Source organism: Delphinapterus leucas, chromosome 12 (assembly GCF_059928025.1).
Source record: "Delphinapterus leucas isolate spDelLeu-1000000601 "Yukka" chromosome 12, BTC_Dleu_Yukka2, whole genome shotgun sequence".
Lineage (NCBI taxonomy): Eukaryota > Metazoa > Chordata > Mammalia > Artiodactyla > Monodontidae > Delphinapterus > Delphinapterus leucas.
In genome coordinates this window covers 24,087,832-24,109,527 of record NC_143140.1, presented here as the reverse complement: position 1 = coordinate 24,109,527, position 21,696 = coordinate 24,087,832, and the positions used below count along the sequence as shown (strand labels likewise).

At 37.9% G+C, this 21,696-nt stretch overlaps 1 protein-coding gene across 5 annotated transcripts in view; it reads left to right on the top strand.

The window, feature by feature from the left end:
- Positions 1-21,696, top strand: part of UBE3D (ubiquitin protein ligase E3D) — a 159,646-nt gene that overhangs the window by 31,101 nt on the left and 106,849 nt on the right. For 4 of the 5 annotated variants that reach the window (XM_022590310.3, XM_022590308.3, XM_022590306.3 and 1 more), the window contains 3 exons: positions 6,931-7,000; positions 8,463-8,571; positions 11,844-12,007. In XM_022590310.3, coding sequence (XP_022446018.1) covers positions 6,931-7,000; positions 8,463-8,571; positions 11,844-12,007 — 343 coding nt within the window. The remainder of the gene's footprint in view (positions 1-6,930; positions 7,001-8,462; positions 8,572-11,843; positions 12,008-21,696) is intronic. The other variant, XM_030763029.2, reaches the window with a different exon arrangement.

The following is a 21,696-nucleotide window of genomic DNA, read 5'->3' as shown; positions in this document are numbered from 1 at the left end:
TTTCTCCGCTTGCAACTTGCTTATGCTCTCAAGGTAGGAGATTGGAGCAGCCTTTCTTGGAATAAGGGAATGGAAGTGTACTAACCAGAGAAAAGATCTGCAGACACTGATTCTCAGGGGTCATGTAACAACAAAAAAATGAGCTTATATTCAGCCATCCTACTCTCAACAAGCCTTATATCTACACACAAGAGCTCCCTCTCAGCATTTTACTACCTTACACTTAAATCTGAATAGATTGCTGAGAATCAGTAAACATTAAAAAGAGTCCAAAGCAAATACATAATCAAGTAAACAGAGTAGACGCATTGAGAAGAAACAAATTATGTATAAAACAGAAGAAAATCTTTTAAAAAACCATAATAAATGTCCTTGGAGAAATGAAATAATATTATCTCTATAATTCAGAGAATGTCGAATTAAAGATGTAATAGCTTGAAAAAACTAACCAAAGGACTGGAAAATGAAATTAAGGAACTATTTCAGAAATCAGGACCAAAAGACAGAGGTTGAAAATTGGAAAGGAAATTTCAAAAAAAAGATCATGTAAGTTTCCTGAGGATAGGAATATTGTCTATCTCATTTCTCATGATAACCACAGCACTTAGATCAATATCTGGCACATAGTGGGTACCCAGTAAATATTTGTTGAATGAGTGAATGAATTGAGCCTTTTAGGGCATCCGACATCTAGCTGGGAGAAATTCTAGAAAGAGAGAATAGAGACAACAGGGTGGGGGAAATTATCAAAGAACAGAAATACCAAAAACACATTAAAAAGGTATTTCCCAGAGCTAGGGCTTAAGTTTCTCAACTGAAAGAGCCCACTAAGTGTCTCATATAATTAATGGAGGGGTGACAGGGAAGCTACTTAAAGCCACGTAATTGAGTGATTTCCAAACGCCAAGGGTGAAGTTTCTAGAGAGAAAAAAGCAGGTAATGTACAAAGGATTAGGAATTACAATGGTGCTGAACTTCTTAATAGCTAGAAGACAATGAAGAATGCCCTCATAATTTAGAAGGAAAAAGATGTTCAACCCAGAATAATTCAATAGACAGTCAAACTGTCAGTCAGGTATGAAGATTATAAATACATATTTGGAAATACAGGGTCTCAAAACATGGACCTCAAAGTTACATTTTCCTTAGGAATCTACCATAGGGTATGCATCACCAAAACTAGGAATTTAACCTCAAAAGAGAAAGTGTGGGATTTGGGGAAACAGATTGTCCAACACAGGAGAATGAGGTAAGGAAGTCCCAGGGTGAGGGATGTACAGCAGGCATTACAGCCTGGATTGAAGCAAGGGGAGAGAAACTGTAATAAAGACTTTTTCAGTTATACACCGAAACTGGTAAATTTGTTGAGTTGTTTGACTACATGTAACAAATAATCTTGAGACAAGCCATTTCATCATATGGGAAGAATTAACTAAAGGTGTTTGGAAAAACTAAACACACGAAAAAAGAAAGCAGTTACGTGCTGCAGGAAAACAGAAGATTGAACAAAAAAGGAAGCACTTCCATGGTATCATTATGGTCACAATAATGTGAACACTGATTATCAATTTAACCAAAAATCTTTATGATGTAATATATAAGTATATTAGGGGGTCATTGTATGTGAATATGTGTGTGGGGTGATGTAAGGGAGCTATATCCACATCTACTCTAAAAGTAAATTAGTAGGACTCTCATTGCAATAATGGTGGCATAAAGAGAATAGATAGTTCTACGCTGTAGGAAACAAGTACTGAACTGTACAAGTTCAGAAGAACAGCTACTAGAAAATAACCAAAATGAAGCAATGATTTGAGAGGTGTAGTTATCAAAAACTGCTACTGCCTTGGGTTAGAATGGCAAATTTGTGACCTTTTTTTGCTTGGGATCATTGACATACTTCACACGCCCCCCCAAACTTGGGCAGGAGAAAAAAACACAGCTTTATTATCTATAGGTGGTAGGTTTGGTTCAGGGTAGGCAAAGGAGAAAGTAGAAATTTAAGAGGGATATTTTGGAAGCAAGAGGGCCGTGGAGGGGCTGAGCTGATAACTTAACCCGGCTCTGGCTGACTGCAAAACTATACGTGCATACAGTAGATGCCAGGGAGTCCAATAAGAATTGAAAGCTTGGGGAGACCAGAAAATTTGCTGTGGCTTTGATTGCATTCCTCAATTCACACACAACTTGGGCAGCAGAAGATGGAAGCCTTAATGGCTTGAGGCATTTGAGCAGAACCTCTCCCCAAATCTGCAGTCGACCAAACTGTGCAGAGATAGTGAATACTCTCTAGGGAGTCAGGCTAAACAAAACAGAACTGAGCAGAGACATTAGTGACTACACACTGTGGGAAGACATATTTCCTGGTTTAAGTCCAAGCTTGGTAATTGACCTATAAACCAATTACCCTTAAAAGGACAAAGCAAGGGACTTCCCTGGTGGCCCAGTTGTTAAGAATCTGCCTGCCAGTGAAGGGGACACGGGATCAGACACAGGTTCGAGCCCTAGTCCAGGACGATCCCACATGCCATGGAGCACCTAAGCCCGTGCACCGTAACTAATGAGCCTGCGCTCTAGAGCCCACGAGCCACAGCTACTGAGCCTGCGTGCCACAGCTATTGAAGCCCACACACCCTAGAGCCTGTGCTCTGCAACAAGAGAAGCCACTGCAATGAGAAGCCCGTACGCCGCAACGAACAGTAGCCCCCACTTGACACAGCTAGAGAAAGCCCGTGCGCAGCAATGAAGACCCAACACAGCCAAAAATAAATAAATTAAAAAAAAAAAGGACAAAACAAAATCCAGAATTGGTACAATGTATTACATACAATGTCCTACTTTCTTACAGAAATTATTAGCCATGCAGAGAAAGAAAAAGGAGTGACTCATACTCAAGGAAAAAGCACGACTCAATAAATAGGTGCTGAGTAAGCACAAATATTAAATTAGGAGACAAAGATGTTGAAGTAGCTAATTATAAATATGGCAAAGAATTAAAACAGGAAACCTCTTGAGTGAACTAATAGCAAATCTCAACAAATTGGAAACTTCAGAGAAAGAACCAGTTGGTAATTACAGAGCTGAAAAGTACAGTAACAAAAGAAAAATTCACTAGATTACTAAAACCTCATATTTGAGGTGACAGAAGGAAAAAAATGTTGAACTTGAAGATAGATGAATAGAAATTAACCAATCCAAAGAACAGAGAAAAAAAATCTCAAAATGGAGAGAATGTCAGATTTGTGGAAAAATATTAACTGTTTCAATAAATGTGTAAGTGAAGCTTTAGAAGGTGAGAAGAAAAAGAAAGGGTCAGGGAAAAAATGTAGGAAAAAAAATGGCTGAAATCTTGTCAAATTTGGTGAAACATTTTAACTTTTGGGTCCAAGAACTGCAGTGAATCTCAAGTAGGATAAACACAAAGAGCATTTCACCCAGGCACGTTGTGGTCAAAATGATAAAAGCCAGAGGTAAAGAGAGAATCTTGAAAGTAGCAAGAGAAAACAAAGCATCACATATAGGGATTTCATTAAGCATTAAGGCCAACTTCTTATAGAAGTAATGACGGCCAAAATACACTAAAATGAGATATTCAAAATGCTGCGGGAGGGGCTTCCCTGGTAGCGCAGTGGTTAAGAATCTGTCTGCCAATGCAGGGGACACGGGTTCGAGCCCTGGTCGGGGAAGATCCCACATGCCACGGAGCAACGAAGCCCATGTGCCACAACTACTGAGCTTGCGCTCTAGAGCCCGTGAGCCACAACTACTGAGCCCGCGTGCCACAACTACTGAAGCTCACATGCCTGGAGCCCGTGCTCCACAACAAAAGAAGCCACGACAATGAGAGGCCCACCCACCGCAACAAAGAGAAGCCCCCTCTTGCTGCAACTAGAGAAAGCCCATGCGCAGCAACGAAAACCCCACACAGCCAAAAATAAATAAATAAAATAAATAAATTTATTTAAAAAAATGCTGGGGGGAAAACAAACAAAAACACTTTTCATCTAATCTATATCCAGCAAAGCTCTGCTTCAAAAATGAAGGCAAAATAAAGACATTTTTCTATAAACAGATGGAAATAATGCATTACTAGCAGACAGTGCTAAGGAAAGTTCTTCAGGCTGACAATGCTAAGGAAAGATATGGTAATTGTAATCCATAGGAAGGAATGAAGAGCAAGATAAATGGAAAATGTGTGGGTTAATTAGCACAAAAGCAAACTCAAAAGAGGTTAGCATAAAATTGAAAAACACCTTTTCCCTGCCATTTTCCAGTTCTTTAAAAGTAGAACTTTTGATTGCTTTGAGAAGTAAGGACAGAAGTCAAAGACTACACAAAGTAAGAACCTAGTAGGTGACTGTACAAAAATATGAGAGCCTGAATGGCCGTACCATTCACCTTCACACAGTAAAGGTGAATCAGAAGTGAAACAAGCCTGTGGAATTACAGACAGGTATCCGTTCTTTGGGACATTAGGAATTTCAGAACTTAGTCTGCGTTGGCCTAGACATAATGCCATGAGCCTGGGAAAATCAAATGCAGATCACCTCTGGAGGAAAATACTTTCATTATAAAACTCATGTTATTCCCACAAATAATTTGGCAAGTACAGTGTTTACCATACAACCAAACATAAATAAGTACACAAGTAAACAACATCCATCCACAAGAACTAACAAAAATAGCAAACAATAGAAACAGACTTATGTTATTGGAATTATCAGATGTAAACTGTAAAACAACCATGCTTACTATTTTTAACAATACAAAAGACAGGTTTGAAGATATCAAAAGGAAAAGGAAACTATAACACTAAGCATATTTGGAAAAGAATTTCTAAAAAATTCTAAAAAATTTCTGAAAAATATAATTGATATTGAAAACTCAGTGGGCAGGTTAACAGCAGGTTAGGTACAGCATGGAGAATGATTTAATGAACAGAAGATAGATGAGAAGAAAAATCTGTAATCCAGCACAGAGACACAAGAAGGTAAAAAATATAGAAGAGAGGGTAGGAGATATAAAACACAGAGGAGATCTAATGTATGTTTAATCAGACTTCTAGAAGGAAAAGAGAAATAGAATAGAGCATAGGCAATATTTGAAGAGATAATTGCTGAGAATTTTGCAAAAATGATGAACAACAGTTTGTAGTTTGAAGTCCAATGAATTCTACTTAGATGAGGCCCAAGTAAGAGAAATAAAAAGAAGTCTATAGCTAGACACATCAGTGATATGGCAGAAAAATTAAAAAAAGAAAAGAAAATCTTAAAAGTAACCAAGGAAAAATGACATCACCTTCAAAGGAATAGCAGAAATGGAGGTTTGAAGACAGTGGAATGATAGTGTGCACAAAGGTTAAAGACTGCTAACCTAGGATTTTATATCAGGAGAAAATGTCCTGATATGAAAGAATCAAGACAAAGATAAATATATTCTCTGGCAAACAAAAGCTAGGTTAATTCAATTCTAATGGTTTGGTTTCTTATGAAAAGAAATTTTACCTGTATATTAAGTAAAAGAAAACGATCCCAGATAGAAAGTCTAAGTTCAAGAAGGATTGGTAAAGAAAGTGGTAAATATGTGGTGACACTAAATGAATGTTAACTGTGTAAATCAATAATACCTTGTGGGATTAAAATTATGGAATTAAATTATAGTTTAACAACAGCTGGGACAAAAGGGATCACTTTATAATGTTAAAAGTTTCAATTCTGCATCTAATAACATGACTTCAAAATAGTAAAGTGAAAAATTGGACTTCAAGGGGAAATGTATAAATTCATCATCATAACTCGAGATATATAATAATCTGTTAAACTTTTAAATTTGTTTTTTTGCCTTTTTCTGTGTGTTATACTGAGCAGTTGTAAACATTTGTAGAAAATCTACAAGGAACAACTTGCCATCTTATTAAAACAATTAAAAAATTGTTAGCACACCATTTTTAATGACTGTATATAATTATCTTGCCTAAATGTATAGTTGTTTATTTAATCCAACCATCCTCAATTTTTAGAAATTTCAGTATTTTTCTATTAATATTATAAGCCTCTTAATAGATAAATGTTACAGATATCTGTGAGTATTTCTTTGAGATAAATTTTTAGGCATTTAATTATGGTGTCAAAATATATAAACATTTTTAAGGCCTTCACCAAATGGCTTTCCAGAAATTTATTATTTGCACTCCTGACAGCAGAATGTAAGTGTATCCAGTTCTCCATATCTTCATTGCTGCTGCACTTTATCATTCAGAAATATTTTATTTATTTGATGCTGAAAAATATTTTAATTTCCATTTCATTACTAGTGAGTGAACATTTTTCATGGATTTTTTAAAAAATCCAAAATGGTTATGTTTATATTCAGTTCTATTAAATATTTAGTTTACTGTTTAAATTTTTCTGTAAATGAAGGACTCAGATAACCAGATTTGGTAACAATTGTACATTAATCGACTCAGTGAGATTCTGGGTAAATATCAACGTGAGGTTCACAGCTTCTGTTCATGGGGTTTAGAATACTGTGATTAAAAAGCCTTTTTCAGTGACTCCTAGTTTTGTGGCTACTCTGTAGAAATGAGGAAACCAAATGACTAATTTTTAGGTGAGTGGGCTTTGGCTGTGATGTGACTAGTTATTATGACCTTGCATACGTGTGAGCAGAGTCTTGCTGTACCGGGCTCATCTGGCCACGTGCTCTTCTAAAACAACACCGAGTTACCTGAAGTCTCAGACTGTCTCCTTGTAGCCATCATTGCTTTGTCTTCTGACACTAAGTCATTTTTGGAAAAGTTTTACTAAATAGTAATTGTACCAGTATAACGAATATTTGGTTTGGAATGTCTTAATTTGAAACCAGCATGTCCACAGTAGAAATATTAATGTATTGGGGAGATCTTTTAATATTCTTTTTTTTTGTTTCTAGAAACCACTAAGTTTTATATGACAGAGATAATTATTCAGCCATCTGAAAGAAATTTTCCCATCATACCAAGGTACAAATAGCTAATTAAGTGTGTTCTGTAATTTCACATGTAAGGAAAGATAGGTATTTGGGAATTATTAATTATAATTATTTATTATAATTATTTATTGTAAGTGATTATTTGGGAATTCATTTTTATTTATACCCCTCTTTGTTTGGAAAGGAAAAATAAAAGTCTTTGGAAAGGTTTTTAGGTAGTGGAACCAAACCACAGATATGAAAGATTTGAGGATTTATTGATGGTTTGCTTGCATAATGGTATAGACAAATGTGCTATTATAAATCTTCTAGTTCTGAAAGTTTTTTGTGTTTCTTTTTTTTTTTTTTTCTTTGTGGTACGCAGACCTCTCACTGTTGTGGCCTCTCCCATTGTGGAGCACAGGCTCCGGACACACAGGCTCAGCGGCCATGGCTCACGGGCCCAGCCGCTCCGCGGCATGTGGGATCTTCCCCGACCAGGGCACGAACCTGTGTCCCCTGCATCGGCAGGCAGACTCTCAACCACTGTGCTACCAGGGAAGCCCTGTGTTTCCTTTTATGTGCTAGATACCCAAGGTTTTATGATATAATCATCAATAGGTTTTTGAGTAATTATTTCTGGTATTAATTTAACTTACTTGAAACATGGGTTAGTTTTTAAATGACTTGTGTGTTTTTAAAAAGAATGTTACTTAGCCACTCAATCCATTAGTGTTTCTTTTCTTAGAATCTTTTTAGTCTTGCAAATGAAAGTTAACTGTAGTATGTCTTTATTTCAGCTAATTTATTGATGTCTAAAAATTATGGCTCTCTGAATATAACCTTGAACTTTATCCTCCTATAAATACTTTGATTCTGTACCTCAGATCTGACACTCTGAGGGGATACAAATGGAAAACATTGGAGATAATACTGTCTAATGTTTGGGAGGAAATTTCTTACCTTCTTTTTTTTTTTTTTTTTTTTTTTTTGCGGTACGTGGGCCTCTCACTGTTGTGTGGCCTCTCCCGTTGCGGAGCACAGGCTCCGGACGCGCAGGCTCAGAGGCCATAGCTCACGGGCCCAGCCGCTCCGCTGCATGTGGGATCCTCCCAGACCGGGGCATGAACCCGTGTCCCCTGCTTCAGCAGGCAGACTCTCAACCACTGCACCACCAGGGAAGCCCTCTTACCTTCTTTTTTAACTTAGTTATCCACTGTTGAATGTGCCGCAGCACAAATGGATTATTGACTTGTCTAACAGTATTTTTTTATTTAGTGGGAGGAATAGTTAGGTTTGGGGTGGAAAATGTATTAAGGATCAAAGAATGGGTTATAGAAAGACTGGTGCAAGCACAAATACATTACAGTCGATTAAAATTAGCACAGGTTGTGAGGGGATGGGCAGCATATAGAAGAGTCCAGCATGCACCCACCTCTGCCTTATAGGTGCCCTGTGGGTATTTAGACTTATTACGAGAGGCACATTGTGAAAACTGGGTTGTGTTCAAACAGGTCTCAGTTTGTACAGAGCGTTATTGCCCAGTGCCTGGTGGAACTCTCCTCTGCTAGAAGCACTTTTAGATTCACTCTTCAAGGACACGACGGCAAAGCGTACATCTTGGTAAGAAATGATTTCACCCAGCTTTTTGTAGCCTAGTAATCCAGGGTCTCAGAAATTCTTTGGTTTTTGTCATTCTTTTTTCTTAATTCTCGGGTCTAGAAAATAAATGATGAAAAATTGAGTTTTTAATCTCAGTTTAATTCACGAATCAAGTCCCCTTAATTGGACAAGTGATTTAAGTGCCTCTGCGTGCATACTAGGGATTTAGAGACAACTACAACCTGATTCCTCGGTAGAAGCTCATGCCACAAGGTGAAGTTTTTCTACTCTTAGTTTTTAATGGCTTTCTTGGTCAGCATAACACAATTCTGTCTTTCTCACTTTTTTCCCCATTTGATACTCTTATGGTTAAAATACGTTCTGTTGCTCCTGTTTTTGTTTTTATTGTTTTGTGTGTGTGTGGTAAGAACACCTAACGTGATCTACCCTCTTTACAGATTTTTCAATGCACAATACAGCATTGTTAGTTACAGACGCAGTGTTGTAGAACCGGCCTCTAGAACTTACTCACCTTGCCCAACTAAAACTTTATACCCTTTGATTAACAACTCCCCATTCTTCCCTCCCTCCAGCACCTGGCAACCAGCATTCTGCTTTCTGCTTCTATGAGTTAGACTATTTTAGATTCCTCATGTAAGTGGAATCATGTATTCTTATCCTGCTGTGTCTGACTTGTCTTATTTTTCATAATGTCCTTGAGGTGCATCTGTACTGTTGCATATTACAAGATTTCTTTCTTTTTAGAGGCTAAATAATATTCCATAGGGTTTATGTACCACATTTTCTTCATCCATTCATCACTGGTGGACAGTTAGGTTGTTTCTGCATCTTGGCTATTGTAAACAGTGCTGCAGCGAACATGGGAGTGCAGAGATCTCTTTGAGATCCTGATTTCAGCACTTGGATGCTTGAGAAGTAGTAGCAAGTTTTGGAGAAAAGGCTCCGCAGTTAGCAGAATCATCCCCTACACGTACCACAAGCATTTAATATTAAACTGCTCCTGTCAAAAATAACATTCTGCAGAAAACAATTGGGGACATAATGTGAAAATCCAAGATCGAGGGCCCCCGTCTCTTCTCTGCCTCCACACCTGCTTTATTCAACCAGTAAACATATATTGAGTACTTCTTATTTGAAAGACACTGTCCTGGGTGCACAAGATAGAACCAAAAATGCCTTTGAGGACCTCGCAAGCTAATAAGGGAGCATGGTAGCTAAAAGGAGAGAGGTATTGAAGTGATTATTAGGTGTTGCTTTGTGGCTGTCCATCCATCACAGGGACCCCATGCTTCTCTAATTCCAGATAATTTCTATTCAAAGCTGAAATATTTTCTAACTCAGATTGATACTAAGTATACCTCATAGTCCTAGTCTGAAATCAGTCTTTTTTTTTTTCACCTTTTTTTCGGCCGTACTGCGCACCTTGCGAGGTCTTAGTTCCCTGACCAGGGATCAAACCCGTGCCCTCTGCACGTGGAAGTGCGGAGTCCTAGCCACTGGGCCACCAGGGAATTCCCTTAATTTCCTTTTATTGCAAAGTTTTCGAGTTGAAAATCAGGAGTAGGAACTTTTTAAACTTACTACTAATGTATATTTAAATTAAAAAAATTTTTTTCTATAAAAGTAATACAGTCTTGAACCACATTCTGACAACGTGAAGAACATAAAAGAAGTGGTAGTTCCCCTGTCCTGTCCCCTCTTCTGCCCCGCTGTGTCATACCATCCGGAGGTAATCATTAACAGTCTGACATGCGTACTTCATTCTTTTCCCTGTTTACAGTTCTATGTACATACGCCCACAGGTATTTGTAAAAATAACAATAATGATGTGATTAGCATTGTTCTTTAACATGCATTCTTCACACAACCAGGTATCATGAGGCTTGTTTCTTTGTTAGTGTAAATATGGATTGGACTCTTCCTAATGAGTAGAATTCCACTGTATGGCTGGTAAAGACAGTGCTGCAGGGAAAATCCTCTTTGCACATGTATTTTAGTACTTCAGAAACAGATCTTTCTCATCTTATGCAGTATTGGAATTTGTGTATTTTAAACTCTGATATTTTATATCACCTCTAAAAAGTTGGACTAATTTATCCCTTGTGAACATCCTTTATCCCTTATAGACATTTTTTTTTTTGCGGTACGCGGGCCTCTCACTGTTGTGGCCTCTCCCGTTGCGGAGCACAGGCTCCGGACGCGCAGGCCCAGCGGCCATGGCTCACAGGCCTAGCCGCTCCACGGCATGTGGGATCTTCCTGGACCGGGGCACAAACCTGTGTCCCCTGCATCGGCAGGCGGACTCTCAACCCCTGCGCCACCAGGGAAGCCCCCTTATAGACATTCTTGGTGCCCCCGCCCAGGTCCCCTCTCCTTGGCTGGTCCCCCCCTTTCCCATTGCTGAGAATGTTGCCTGCTCACGGCTCATGGTCGCCCTCTTCTCCAGAGACTTGTCCCATCCTGACAGATGCTGCCTGGCCTGGGAGTTTCCTGTCCTCTGCCGTCCCCCACCCCTGCCCTACTCAGCCCACTGCCGATGACCCGACCCTGGGCTACAAAACCTGCCATCTCCTGTCTCAAGATGGGACAGACTCTGTAGGTGGAATTCAGGCTTCAGAGCTCCCTGTGAGATCAGGCTGAGTCCACATTGTTGGCTACCCTGCCTTATCTTCTTGCCCTCTCTCCCTTTCTCCTGAGAGTATTTCCTCAGTGAATCAGCTGTGTCCAAATCCCAAAATAGTCTTCCATGAGCAACGTGTGGGAATACCTGCTCCAAACCCCTCTTCTGAGCTGACTGTTATCAATCTTTCTGTATTTGCCAATCTGATAAGTGAAAAGTGGTGGCAAAGAATTTTGCATTTCCTTATTACTAGTTATGTTAACATTTTAATATATTTATCACTTATTTTTTCTGTTTATATTCTGTTCAGTTCTGTTCATATTCTTCGCCTGTATTTCTCTTGGGCTGTTTTTTTTTCTCTTATTGATTGCTAGGAGCTCTATATATTATGGATCATAACTTTGTATGTATTAAATATTTTCTCCTAATCAGTTGTCTTTTCTTTAAAAACTTTGTGTTGTCAGTGGCTCTACCAAAGGTTATACTTTGAAAGTCTTACCCTACTTAAAAGTTATATATGTGATATTTTTTCTGGTGTTTTATAGTTTTGTCTTTTTTTAATGGTTTTGTTTTTGTTTTTTTGAGTGGTGGTATGAGGTCTGAATAGGGTTGTGATATTCTTGTACTTGGACTTTTCTCTCCATGTCTTTAGCTATGGCTTTTAAACTCAGACACTTTGGTGATTGAAGCTTTGGAAAGTTCCACAAGTATCAAAAAATTCCCTCTGTTGGAAGACTTATTGAAGGCCGATTCCAGTTCTGCCTGGAATGCTGTTAAGGTCCTCTACCAGCCATGCATCAAAAGCAGGAATGCAGAGTAAGTCATCCTTTTGTTCTCTCCCTCCACATTGGTTTTCGTTTCTGTTGCCACATTGGTGTTAAGAATTAAATGGGACTGTACCACTTCCCTACTTGATGCTCTGGCAATCATACTGCTACCCATTGTGCTTTAAAAATGGGTTGAATCATTACAGGTCGTCCATGCTAATGTGCAGAAAGCTTGCTTTTACTGAAAATAATTGGTCTTTTTTTTTTTTGTAATCTCAGCTGTCTGTACATATGGCTGCAGGACTAAATCAGGCTTCAACAGCTATGACTATTTACTGATAAACACTTTCCAGGCATTGGGATACAGTTGTGAACAAAACGCAGCCCCTGCCTCCTGGGGTTGTCATCCTCATAGGGAGAAAGAAAGCAGGCCATAAACAAAACAGACAAAACATCAAAAACTGATATGGCTCTTCCTGTAAGTCAGGAGCTCATCTGAGGGCTTCTCGCTCCTTTAAGCCCAACAACAACCCTGTGGGGTAGGTACACTTATCACCCCATTTTAAAGGCAAGGACACTGAGACACAGGTGTGAAATGTAAAGCAAGTTAGTAGGGTGTAGGAGGTTGGCATTTTGTACTGAAAAGTCAAAGAAGGTTCCTCAGATAAAATGATATTTAAGTGGAAAACTTGAAGGCAGTGAGGGAGTGAGCCATATCTGAGGAAGAGCATTCTTGGCAGAGGGAACAGAAAATGTTCTTATTTAAACAGATTGGAAGTTTATACTTGTCCTGTACTCTCTGATGGGTTTGATCAAATTTGTACTAAGAACAGAAAGATCCCAGTCTTCTTCTGGGAAGTAAATAAGAAATTTTAAAAAATTATTGCTTGTCTTTTCTTTTCTTTGAATTATGCAAGCAGTTCGAGTTATAAAATATTCAAACAGTAGAGACTTACATAAAGTAAACTGTGAAAGTTCTCCATCATGTCTCTCTCCAGAAGAAAAAAGTATGTTGTGAATTTTTCCACTTTTTTTCCATTTTGCATCTTAACATAATTTGCAGGATGCATGTGTATTTTTTTACACTTAAAAAAACAGAAAACAAAACAACAACACACTGTGTCTTGGAGATTCTTTCCATGTCAGTGCTTGACATTTTATGAAATGGATGTACTGTAAGTAATTTAACCATTTTTCTGTTGCTGGATATTTGGGTTATTACTTTTTTGCGGCTATAATTAGTATTCCACTGTATGTTGTATATTTGTTTTGCAATTATGTGTACTTTTTAATGAGATATTTCTAAAAGTAGAATCACTAAGTCAAAGGGTGTAACATTTAAAATTTAATAGGTAATATCAAATTATTTTGCAAAAAGGCATTGCAAATTTATACTCCCACATAAAGTTTCTATAAATGCCCATTTCCCTACACCCTCACCCAAGCTGCTACGTAGATTTTTGCCCATCTGATGCCAGTCTAAATGAAACAGATTCAGTTGACTCTCCTTGTGTTTTATTGAAGCATGATCAGAGAATATGGCTTATGTATTTGATGTTCTGGGGACTTTGTTGAGGGGTGTGTGTGCGTGGTGTGTACCTTTATGTATTTAGATTTATATAGTCAGATTTATTAAAACTTTTTATTCCTCTTTTTAATTTATTTGAAACGTGGATATTTTGAGAAGGGTATGTTAGATCTCATGCTGTGATAATGGAAAAGTCATTTTCTTCTGGTTTTGATGCCTGTTTTCGCAGTATATATTTTGAAGCTATGTAATTAGGTACATGAAAGGTTTGTGCCATAACGACTTGACTAATTGTGTATTTCATCAGTAAGATTTTTCTCTCCTTTAATTTTATGTTATTTTTCTTTAATTCTAATTTGATGTTATTATTGCTATATTTACTTTCCTTTTTAAAAAATTATTGATCTTTTTCCAATTGTGTTTTTTCAGTTGTGTGTTATTTTATCTTAGGTATATATCTTATTAACATTAACCTTGTAAACAACATGTAGCTGGATATTTTAAAACTCCAATGTGACAGTCTGTTTATTTTAATAGTAAACTTAATTAATTTACATTTACTGTGATTACTGATGTAGTTGAACTTAGTCTGCTAACTTTTACATTGGTTGGCTTCTCTGTGTCATTTCTTTCCTGTAATGATTTGAATGTAAAAAAAAAAAATCTATTTCAGAATGATTTTTAATGGTTAGCCTTAAATTTTTTTTTTTTTTGCGGAACGTGGGCCTCTCACTGCCGTGGCCTCTCCCGTTGCGGAGCACAGGCTCCGGATGCGCAGGCTCAGCGGCCATGGCTCACGGGCCCAGCTGCTCCGCGGCATGTGGGATCCTCCTGGACCGGGGCATGAACCCATGTCCCCTGCATCGGCAGGCAGACTCTCAACCACTGTGCCACCAGGGAAGCCCTTAAATTTTTAATATGTATCCTTATACTTGTTTTTCAAAGCTGTCAATATCTAGATTTATCTAGTATCCATTGTCTTCACCAAAACAAGAAACGACTCTTAACAGAGTTTCACATTCACTCTCTTGCTCCCTCCCGAATGCACTCTCTCCCTTTCTGATTCTGATGATGGTGGTTGTTTCTTCTTAAAGAAGTATCAAGCCAAAGCTCTACCCCTTTTGCTTACTTCTTACTTATACTCGTGCATTATGACCATAAATGTTTTTATTGTGTAAGTCTGTTTCCATAAAAACATACAGGATTGCTTGATGGTTTTAAAAATATTTACAAATAGTATTACATTGTATGTATATTTTTATAATTTTTTAAACTCATGATTCTTTGTTCCAATTGTTTGATTTGATAAAGTCCAACAACTCTTTTAAACTTGGACTGTAGTCAATCCTTGAATATCTGAAAATGTCTTATACCTATTTTGTCTCTCTGAAAACCTTTAGGATTTTCTCTTTATCCTTGATTTCTAAGATTTCTTTCAGAGGTGTCTAAATGTAAGTGTTTATTCAAGATTTTCTCTAATGTCATAATCTGTCCTCAGTCTCTGTGAGAATCATAATTATACTTAAAAGTCTTCTGTTTTTTCTATTAACTCTTGTTCCTTGGATATTAACTCTTCTCTTTTGGAAAAAAAGAAAAAAAAGCATTGTGTTTGGTACTGCCTTTCATGGTGTTGCTTTTCCCAAATGTTTGATGATTTTACTGGAATTCCTGCACCGGGCTGTAAACTCCAGGTGAGCCAGGACCTTGATGGTCTTACTCATCACTCCATCTAGATGAGTGCTCGTAGAAGTGCTCAAAACGTGCAATTTATGTTTACGTCTATGAAACATTTGTGAAGTGAATCACACATAGTTTTCTGCTTGTCCTTGTATTTGATAAGTAATGTTCATCTATTGGTGACTGTTTGTTCTTGTTACCATAGCTTGCCTTTACAGACTGGTGAATGAGAACCCAAAGGAGTTACTAGTCTGGATGTGCCCGTTTTTGGACAACTTTTGGGTATCATGAAAAAGGAAGTGATTGTAGCTTTAGTTATGGTGGTGAACCTTGTATTCATTATTGTGAAGGATCTTTGCACTGCCTTTCTTCAGGAGTGTTAACAAGGAAGCAGTGCACCTGTCCCATCATTTCATGTATTTTTAACAAATCCCTGTGACACTGGGATGTAATGGACTATAAATATATAGTCCATTGTATTCTGCTGTGTTTATTAGTGGACTTTTTTTTAACTCCATGTGTCTTGGGGATGAGTTGACATCCAGTAAATGAATTTATTACTTCAGTTTGCCTGTTCTATAAACCTACTTCTGTTGTGCTTTTCCTCCTCCTACTGTTTGCCTCTGGGTCCTCCAAAGGTGGGGAGGAAATTTCTCAGGTTGAGTAAGCATCATGTGAGTTATTTACTTTTGTCTTTTAAGGACATTCATTTCTTTCTTTTGGGGCATGACAGAGCAAACCATAGACTCCCTGGCATATTTTTGGCACATGGGGTGGTATATTAACTATTTTAGTCCAATCGGCTAGAATTTTTTTCCTAGTGGAAGTGTGGATTGCCAGATGGCAGTCTAAAAGAGGAAAATCGCAAATGTAACTATGGTTTTATTTCCTTGAGCACATACAAAAACGTGGCATGTAATATTCTTAGAATGTTCTTTCTAGCAATAGACACATGTCTCAACATTTTGAAGTCTATTGTCTTTTATTTAATCCCCCTCACCCTACCCACCCCCAGCCAGAGTTATCTTACAACTCACATTCTTTAGTTTGCATATCAAAGTTTAGATCCTAAATATTAACTTTCTAGCTTTGGACTCTTTTAAGTTCACTTCTGCAGTTTAATTCTGCTAATTCAGTAATTCACCTGTGGCCTCATAGTCTCTAAATTGGGGGTAATTTTGCCCCTCAAGGGACATTTGGTAATGTCTGGAGATATTTTTGGTTGTCACAACTTGAGGGACCACTGGCATCTAGTAGGAGGTGGAGCTGGGGATACTGTTAAACATCCTGCAGTGCACTGGCGCCCTTACAACAAAGAATCGTCCAGCCCCAAATGCCAGTAGTGCCAAAGTTGAGATACCCTGTTCTAGATTATCTCCTGAAATCAGGCTGTGTCTACCTTTTCCCTCCGGGGGTCACAACCCACACTTTTCTTGAAATGGTATTTAGACCAGCAAATAAGGGAAATTTTACTGTGTCATGAGTTAAAATATCTATAATCCCACATGTTAACTTTGGTTAGAATAAAACAGGATAAGTGGTAAAATATAGTGTAACTATTGCTACACTTCTCTCTTTTTTGAAATGGGGGGGCAAACGTGAAGAATAGATGTATTTTTGTTAAACAATGACAAAGGATTTCATAGATATCAAGTCCTTTGTTCTCATATTTTTAAGAGAAGAGATCTTAGGGGAATGCATTCATTAAGTGCAAATAAGTGGGTTTTTTTTTTTTTAAGCTAAACTGAATTCTCTTTTGTATAAGTTATGTAAGTCCTAATATTGGTAGTGGTTCTTTCCACCTTTTTCGAAAGATACAATATCTGATTTAGGAATCTGGAAAATTTGAACTGATAAGAACTGTTCTATATTCTGTTAACGGCAGCATTTTCTTGCAGAAGGTATTGAGGGAAATGCTGATGATATGTTATATTCACCCCTAACTTTAGTAGAATTTAGCAATTAAATTTTATAAACTAAGTAGGTTTGTCTGTATTGGCTAAATATTGGTTCTTAAACAGAAGTATTGTTTTTGCCTTAAGGTAGTCATCATTACTGCTTTTTCTAATGAAATGAAAACACATATAAACCGCACACGTATACATTTCCTATGCATAAAATAGTATTACTAGTTGTTTCTATTTGTCAAGTAGTATTTTTTAATCTCTTTTTCCTCTTTATTTCAGAAGGAAATTTGAAATTCGGCTTAATTTTTCTTTATTGTGGTAAAAATCACATAACATAAAATTTAGCACCTTAATCAGTTTTCAGTGTACAATTCAGAAATGTTAAATGCAGTTGCCCTTTGAACAAAACTGACTGTGCAGTCAAAAATCCACTTGTAATTTATAATCAGCCCTCTGTGTTTGAGGTTCCTCTGTATCCACATTTACGGATTCAACCAACCAAGTATCGCGTAGTACTGTAGTACTTACTGTTGAAAAAAATCTGCATGTAAGTGGACCCACGCAGTTCAAGCTCATGTTGTTCAGGGGTCAACTTTATATTCACATTGTTGTGAAACAGATCTCCAGAAGTTTTTCATCTTGCAAATCTGAAACTGTACCCGTTTTCCCCTTCCCCCAGCCTGTGGTAAGCACCATTCTGTTTTCTGTGTTTATGGGTTTGACTACGTTCATCTGCTAGGGCTGCCATAACAAAATGCCACAGACTGTGTGGTTTAAACAACAGAAACGTATTTTCTTATAGTTCTGGAGGCTAGAAGTCCAAGATCAAAGTGCCATCAGGATTGGTTTCTCTTCCTGGCTTGTAAATGGTTACCATCTTGCTGTGTCCTCACATGACCTGTTCTCTTTGCACATGCACAGAGAGAGAGAAAAATCTCCGTGTCTCTTCTTCTGATAAGGACTGATAAGGCCCCATCCTTAAGGACTCCCTTAAAGGCCCTATCTCCAAATACAGTCACATTGGTGGTTAGAGCCCTAACTGTATTCATATTCGGCACATGAATTTTGGGGGAGCCACAATTCAGTTCATCACATTGACTACGTTAGATACTTCATGTAAGTGGAGTCCTATAGTATTTGTCTTTCTGTAACTGACTTATTTCACTTAGCATAATGTCCTCAAGGTTCATCCACGTTGTAGCATGTAACAAGATTGCCTTCCTTTTTAAGGCTGAATACTATTCCATTGTATGTATATACCACTTTTTGTTTATCCATTCATTCCTCTACGGGCATTTGGGTTGCTTCCACCTCTTGGGTATTATGAGTAGTTCTGCTGTGAACTTGGATGTGCAAATAGCTGAGACCCTGCTTTCAGTTCTTTTGGATGTTTTGTTATTTTCTGTTTGTTTGTTTTATAGTAGCCATTCTAATGGATATGAGGTGGTATCTTATTGTGGTTTTGATTTGCATTTCTCTGATGATTAGTGATCTTGAGCATCTTTTTTGGCCATTTGTATATCTTCTTTGGAGAAATGCCTGTTCAAGTTCTTTGCCCATTTTTTAATGTAGTTATTTGATTTTTTTGTTGTTGAATTGTAGGATTTCTTTATGTATTTTGATATTAACCCCTCATCAGACATATGATCTGCAAATATTTTTTCTTATTCCATAGGTTGCCTTTTTATTCCACTGACTGTGTTTTTTGATGCACAAAAGTTTTAAGTTTGATACAGTTCCATCTGTCTATTTTCACTTTTGTTGCCTGTGGTTTTGGTGTCATAGCTAAGAAATCATTGCCAAACTCTGCTTAGTTTTGAAGCTCTATACCTGATGCGCCAGAGACTATCATTGCCTGAAATACTTCGGAGATAAAAATAAGCGATTTTGAGATTTAGAGGAATTTGTCCTTTTGATTGATAAAAACATAAATGTTAATTTATGCTAATTTTATATCCAACAAAACATCCAAGACCTGTTATTTACTAATTGCATAACCTGCTGAAACACTTCATATGAGCTTATGTGGATAGTGTGTGAATACGATGCTAGAATGAATACATGAATGAACAAGTGAATGAATGAATTGATACGTGTCACCAGCCCCTCGAGAGTACTTCATTAAACCATCTCAAGTGAGCGTCTTCTCCTTCCCCACATAGGAGTCACATGGTGACATTGTCCATGCACTGCAATTAGGGACACTGACTTTACAGAGTAGGAGGAACTTACACTTGAGAAATGGATGTACACTTGTTATATTTTATAAGTGAGGAAACTGAGAGAAATGACTACAGTTAGTCAGTTTGTTAGTCGGTTATAAAGCCACAATTAGAGCCACGTTGTTATGATTCCACATCCAGTGCTTTGTCATTATATCCTGTAGTCCCTTTTAGGGGACCTGAAAATGTCGCTATAAATGTGTACTCTTTCTCAAGGACTGTCGCTGTGGTAGTTTAGAATGTGTCAGCATTTTGATTACGCCTCAAAATATACTGTTTACTCTATTATACTCAGTGAATATTTATACATATTAATATGTAACTTGGGTAGCAGAAACTTCTGATTTATATTTTGTTCATATCTGATCGTACAGGTCAGAATTTAAGGACACAAATGTGATTTTTTTCAGAAGTCCCTCACTTTAGCTTCTTAGAACAGGAATCCATTGAAAGAAAGTTAATCTAAAAATACAGGAAAATAATCAGGTACCTCTAGGAAAATATAAATGCTTCTTTGGAAAGGACTTTTCACACATTTTATCTGCTAATACCGTATTATCACCAAGACTTACCCATCGAGAGACCACTTTTCATGATGAAGCAAGTTGAGCACACACTTATTTGATCTGTAATTGGAAAAATTCCTCTTCTGAGTGGACTGTGTTAAGTACAGTGGCCTAAATTCAAGCCTATTTTATTTGGAATTCCTGTATTATCCACAAATTCATTTATAATCATTAAAGAAGATACAGGAAATAAGACCATGACTTATAATAAGAGTGAGCGTTTTTTCCTAGAGATTCCAATCAAGCAGGTTTCCTATGAGAAGTAGTTCATCTCTAGGGATTGCTTTCTCGGGGGACAATCCGGTTTCTTTCTTCTGAAAGAACGTGAGATAAGTATTGTCCTGACCTGTGGTGGTAAAGGGGCAGGTGGGGTGACAGGGATTGGATAAAGCAAAGGAGGGGAATGTGTATGTGAAATTGTTTCTTCGCTTTCCTATGCTTTCTAATCATGTGTTGGGTATCTTTATAAGTCAGGTCTGAGGTAATTATCTTAAACTTTCATGTCTGAACAGTTTTGGGTTTTTCTTTTTCCTTTTATTACCTCCTACTGTGCTTGGTATTTTATGTGATTCCACAGTAAGAACACAAAGACTTCTGCCATAAAGGAACTTGCAGTAAAGTTAAGGCTATGTGGTAAATGTCCCCCCCCCAAAAAAAATTCTTTCAAAAAACCAAAATCTACATATATACTGAGGAACAGCTTTTCATAGAAAACAGTATTCACTAGCTGAATTGAAGAAGAAGGGGGAAAAGTTAGGAAATGCTCTCCTCCAGTCCACCCCACCCCAGTAAGATCTGAAAAGAGCTGAGCTGCGAATGTGGTGGGTTCTTGGGAGCTCAATGGCCACTGCTGATGGGGTGTCGCTGGCTCACAGAGGTGCTGCGGTGGGACAGGCAGTCATCTGCCCACAGAGACGCTCCCATGTACCTGCTTAGCCTATCAGGGTTGCCTCAAAAGCTTCTGTCTGAAGAAAAGCTTCCAGAGCTGATACAAAAATGTTTGAGAACAACTGTTCCCTGTGCTATGCGTTTCCCCAGACTGTGCTTCATTGGCTCCTGGCAAAGCCACCCCTTAGAAAGATCCCACCGAAATAGTTCTGAGAGTTAGAATGGTCTTCCTTTTATTAGGCTGAAATCTGCTTCCCAGAAACTCTCATCCGGAACTACCAGAAACTAATCTTCTGTCTCTTGAACATGGCAGCTCTTCAAATATTTCAGATAATCTGGCACTCATTCCTAGATTTTGTCATCTCCAAGCTAGACATCCTCAGATGGAATGGTTTCAAGCTTTCCTTTTCTTGTGCAGTCTCTTTTTTTACTTGGTCCCCTTTCCTGTGACCATCTTTTGTTTTTTTTTTTCTTTTAACATCTTTATTGGAGTATCATTGCTTTACAATGGTGTGTTAGTTTCTGCTGTATAACAAAGTGAATCAGCTATACATATACATATATCCCCGTATCCCCTCCCTCTTGCGTCTCCCTCCCACCCTCCCTATCCCACCCCTCTAGGTGGTCACAAAGCACCAAGCTGATCTCCCTGTGCTATGCGGCTACTTCCCACTAGCAATTGGTTTTACATTTGGTAGTGTATATATGTCCGTGCCACTCTCTCACTTCATCCCAGCTTACCCTTCCCACTCCCTGTGTCCTCAAGTCCATTCTCTACGTCTGCGTCTTTATTCCTGTCCTGCCCCTAGGTTCTTCAGAACAATTTTTTTTTTTTTTTAGATTCCATATATATGTGTTAGCATACGGTATTGTTTTTTCTCTTTCTGACTTACTTCAGTCTGTATGACAAATTCTAGGTCCATCCACCTCACTACAAATAACTCAATTTT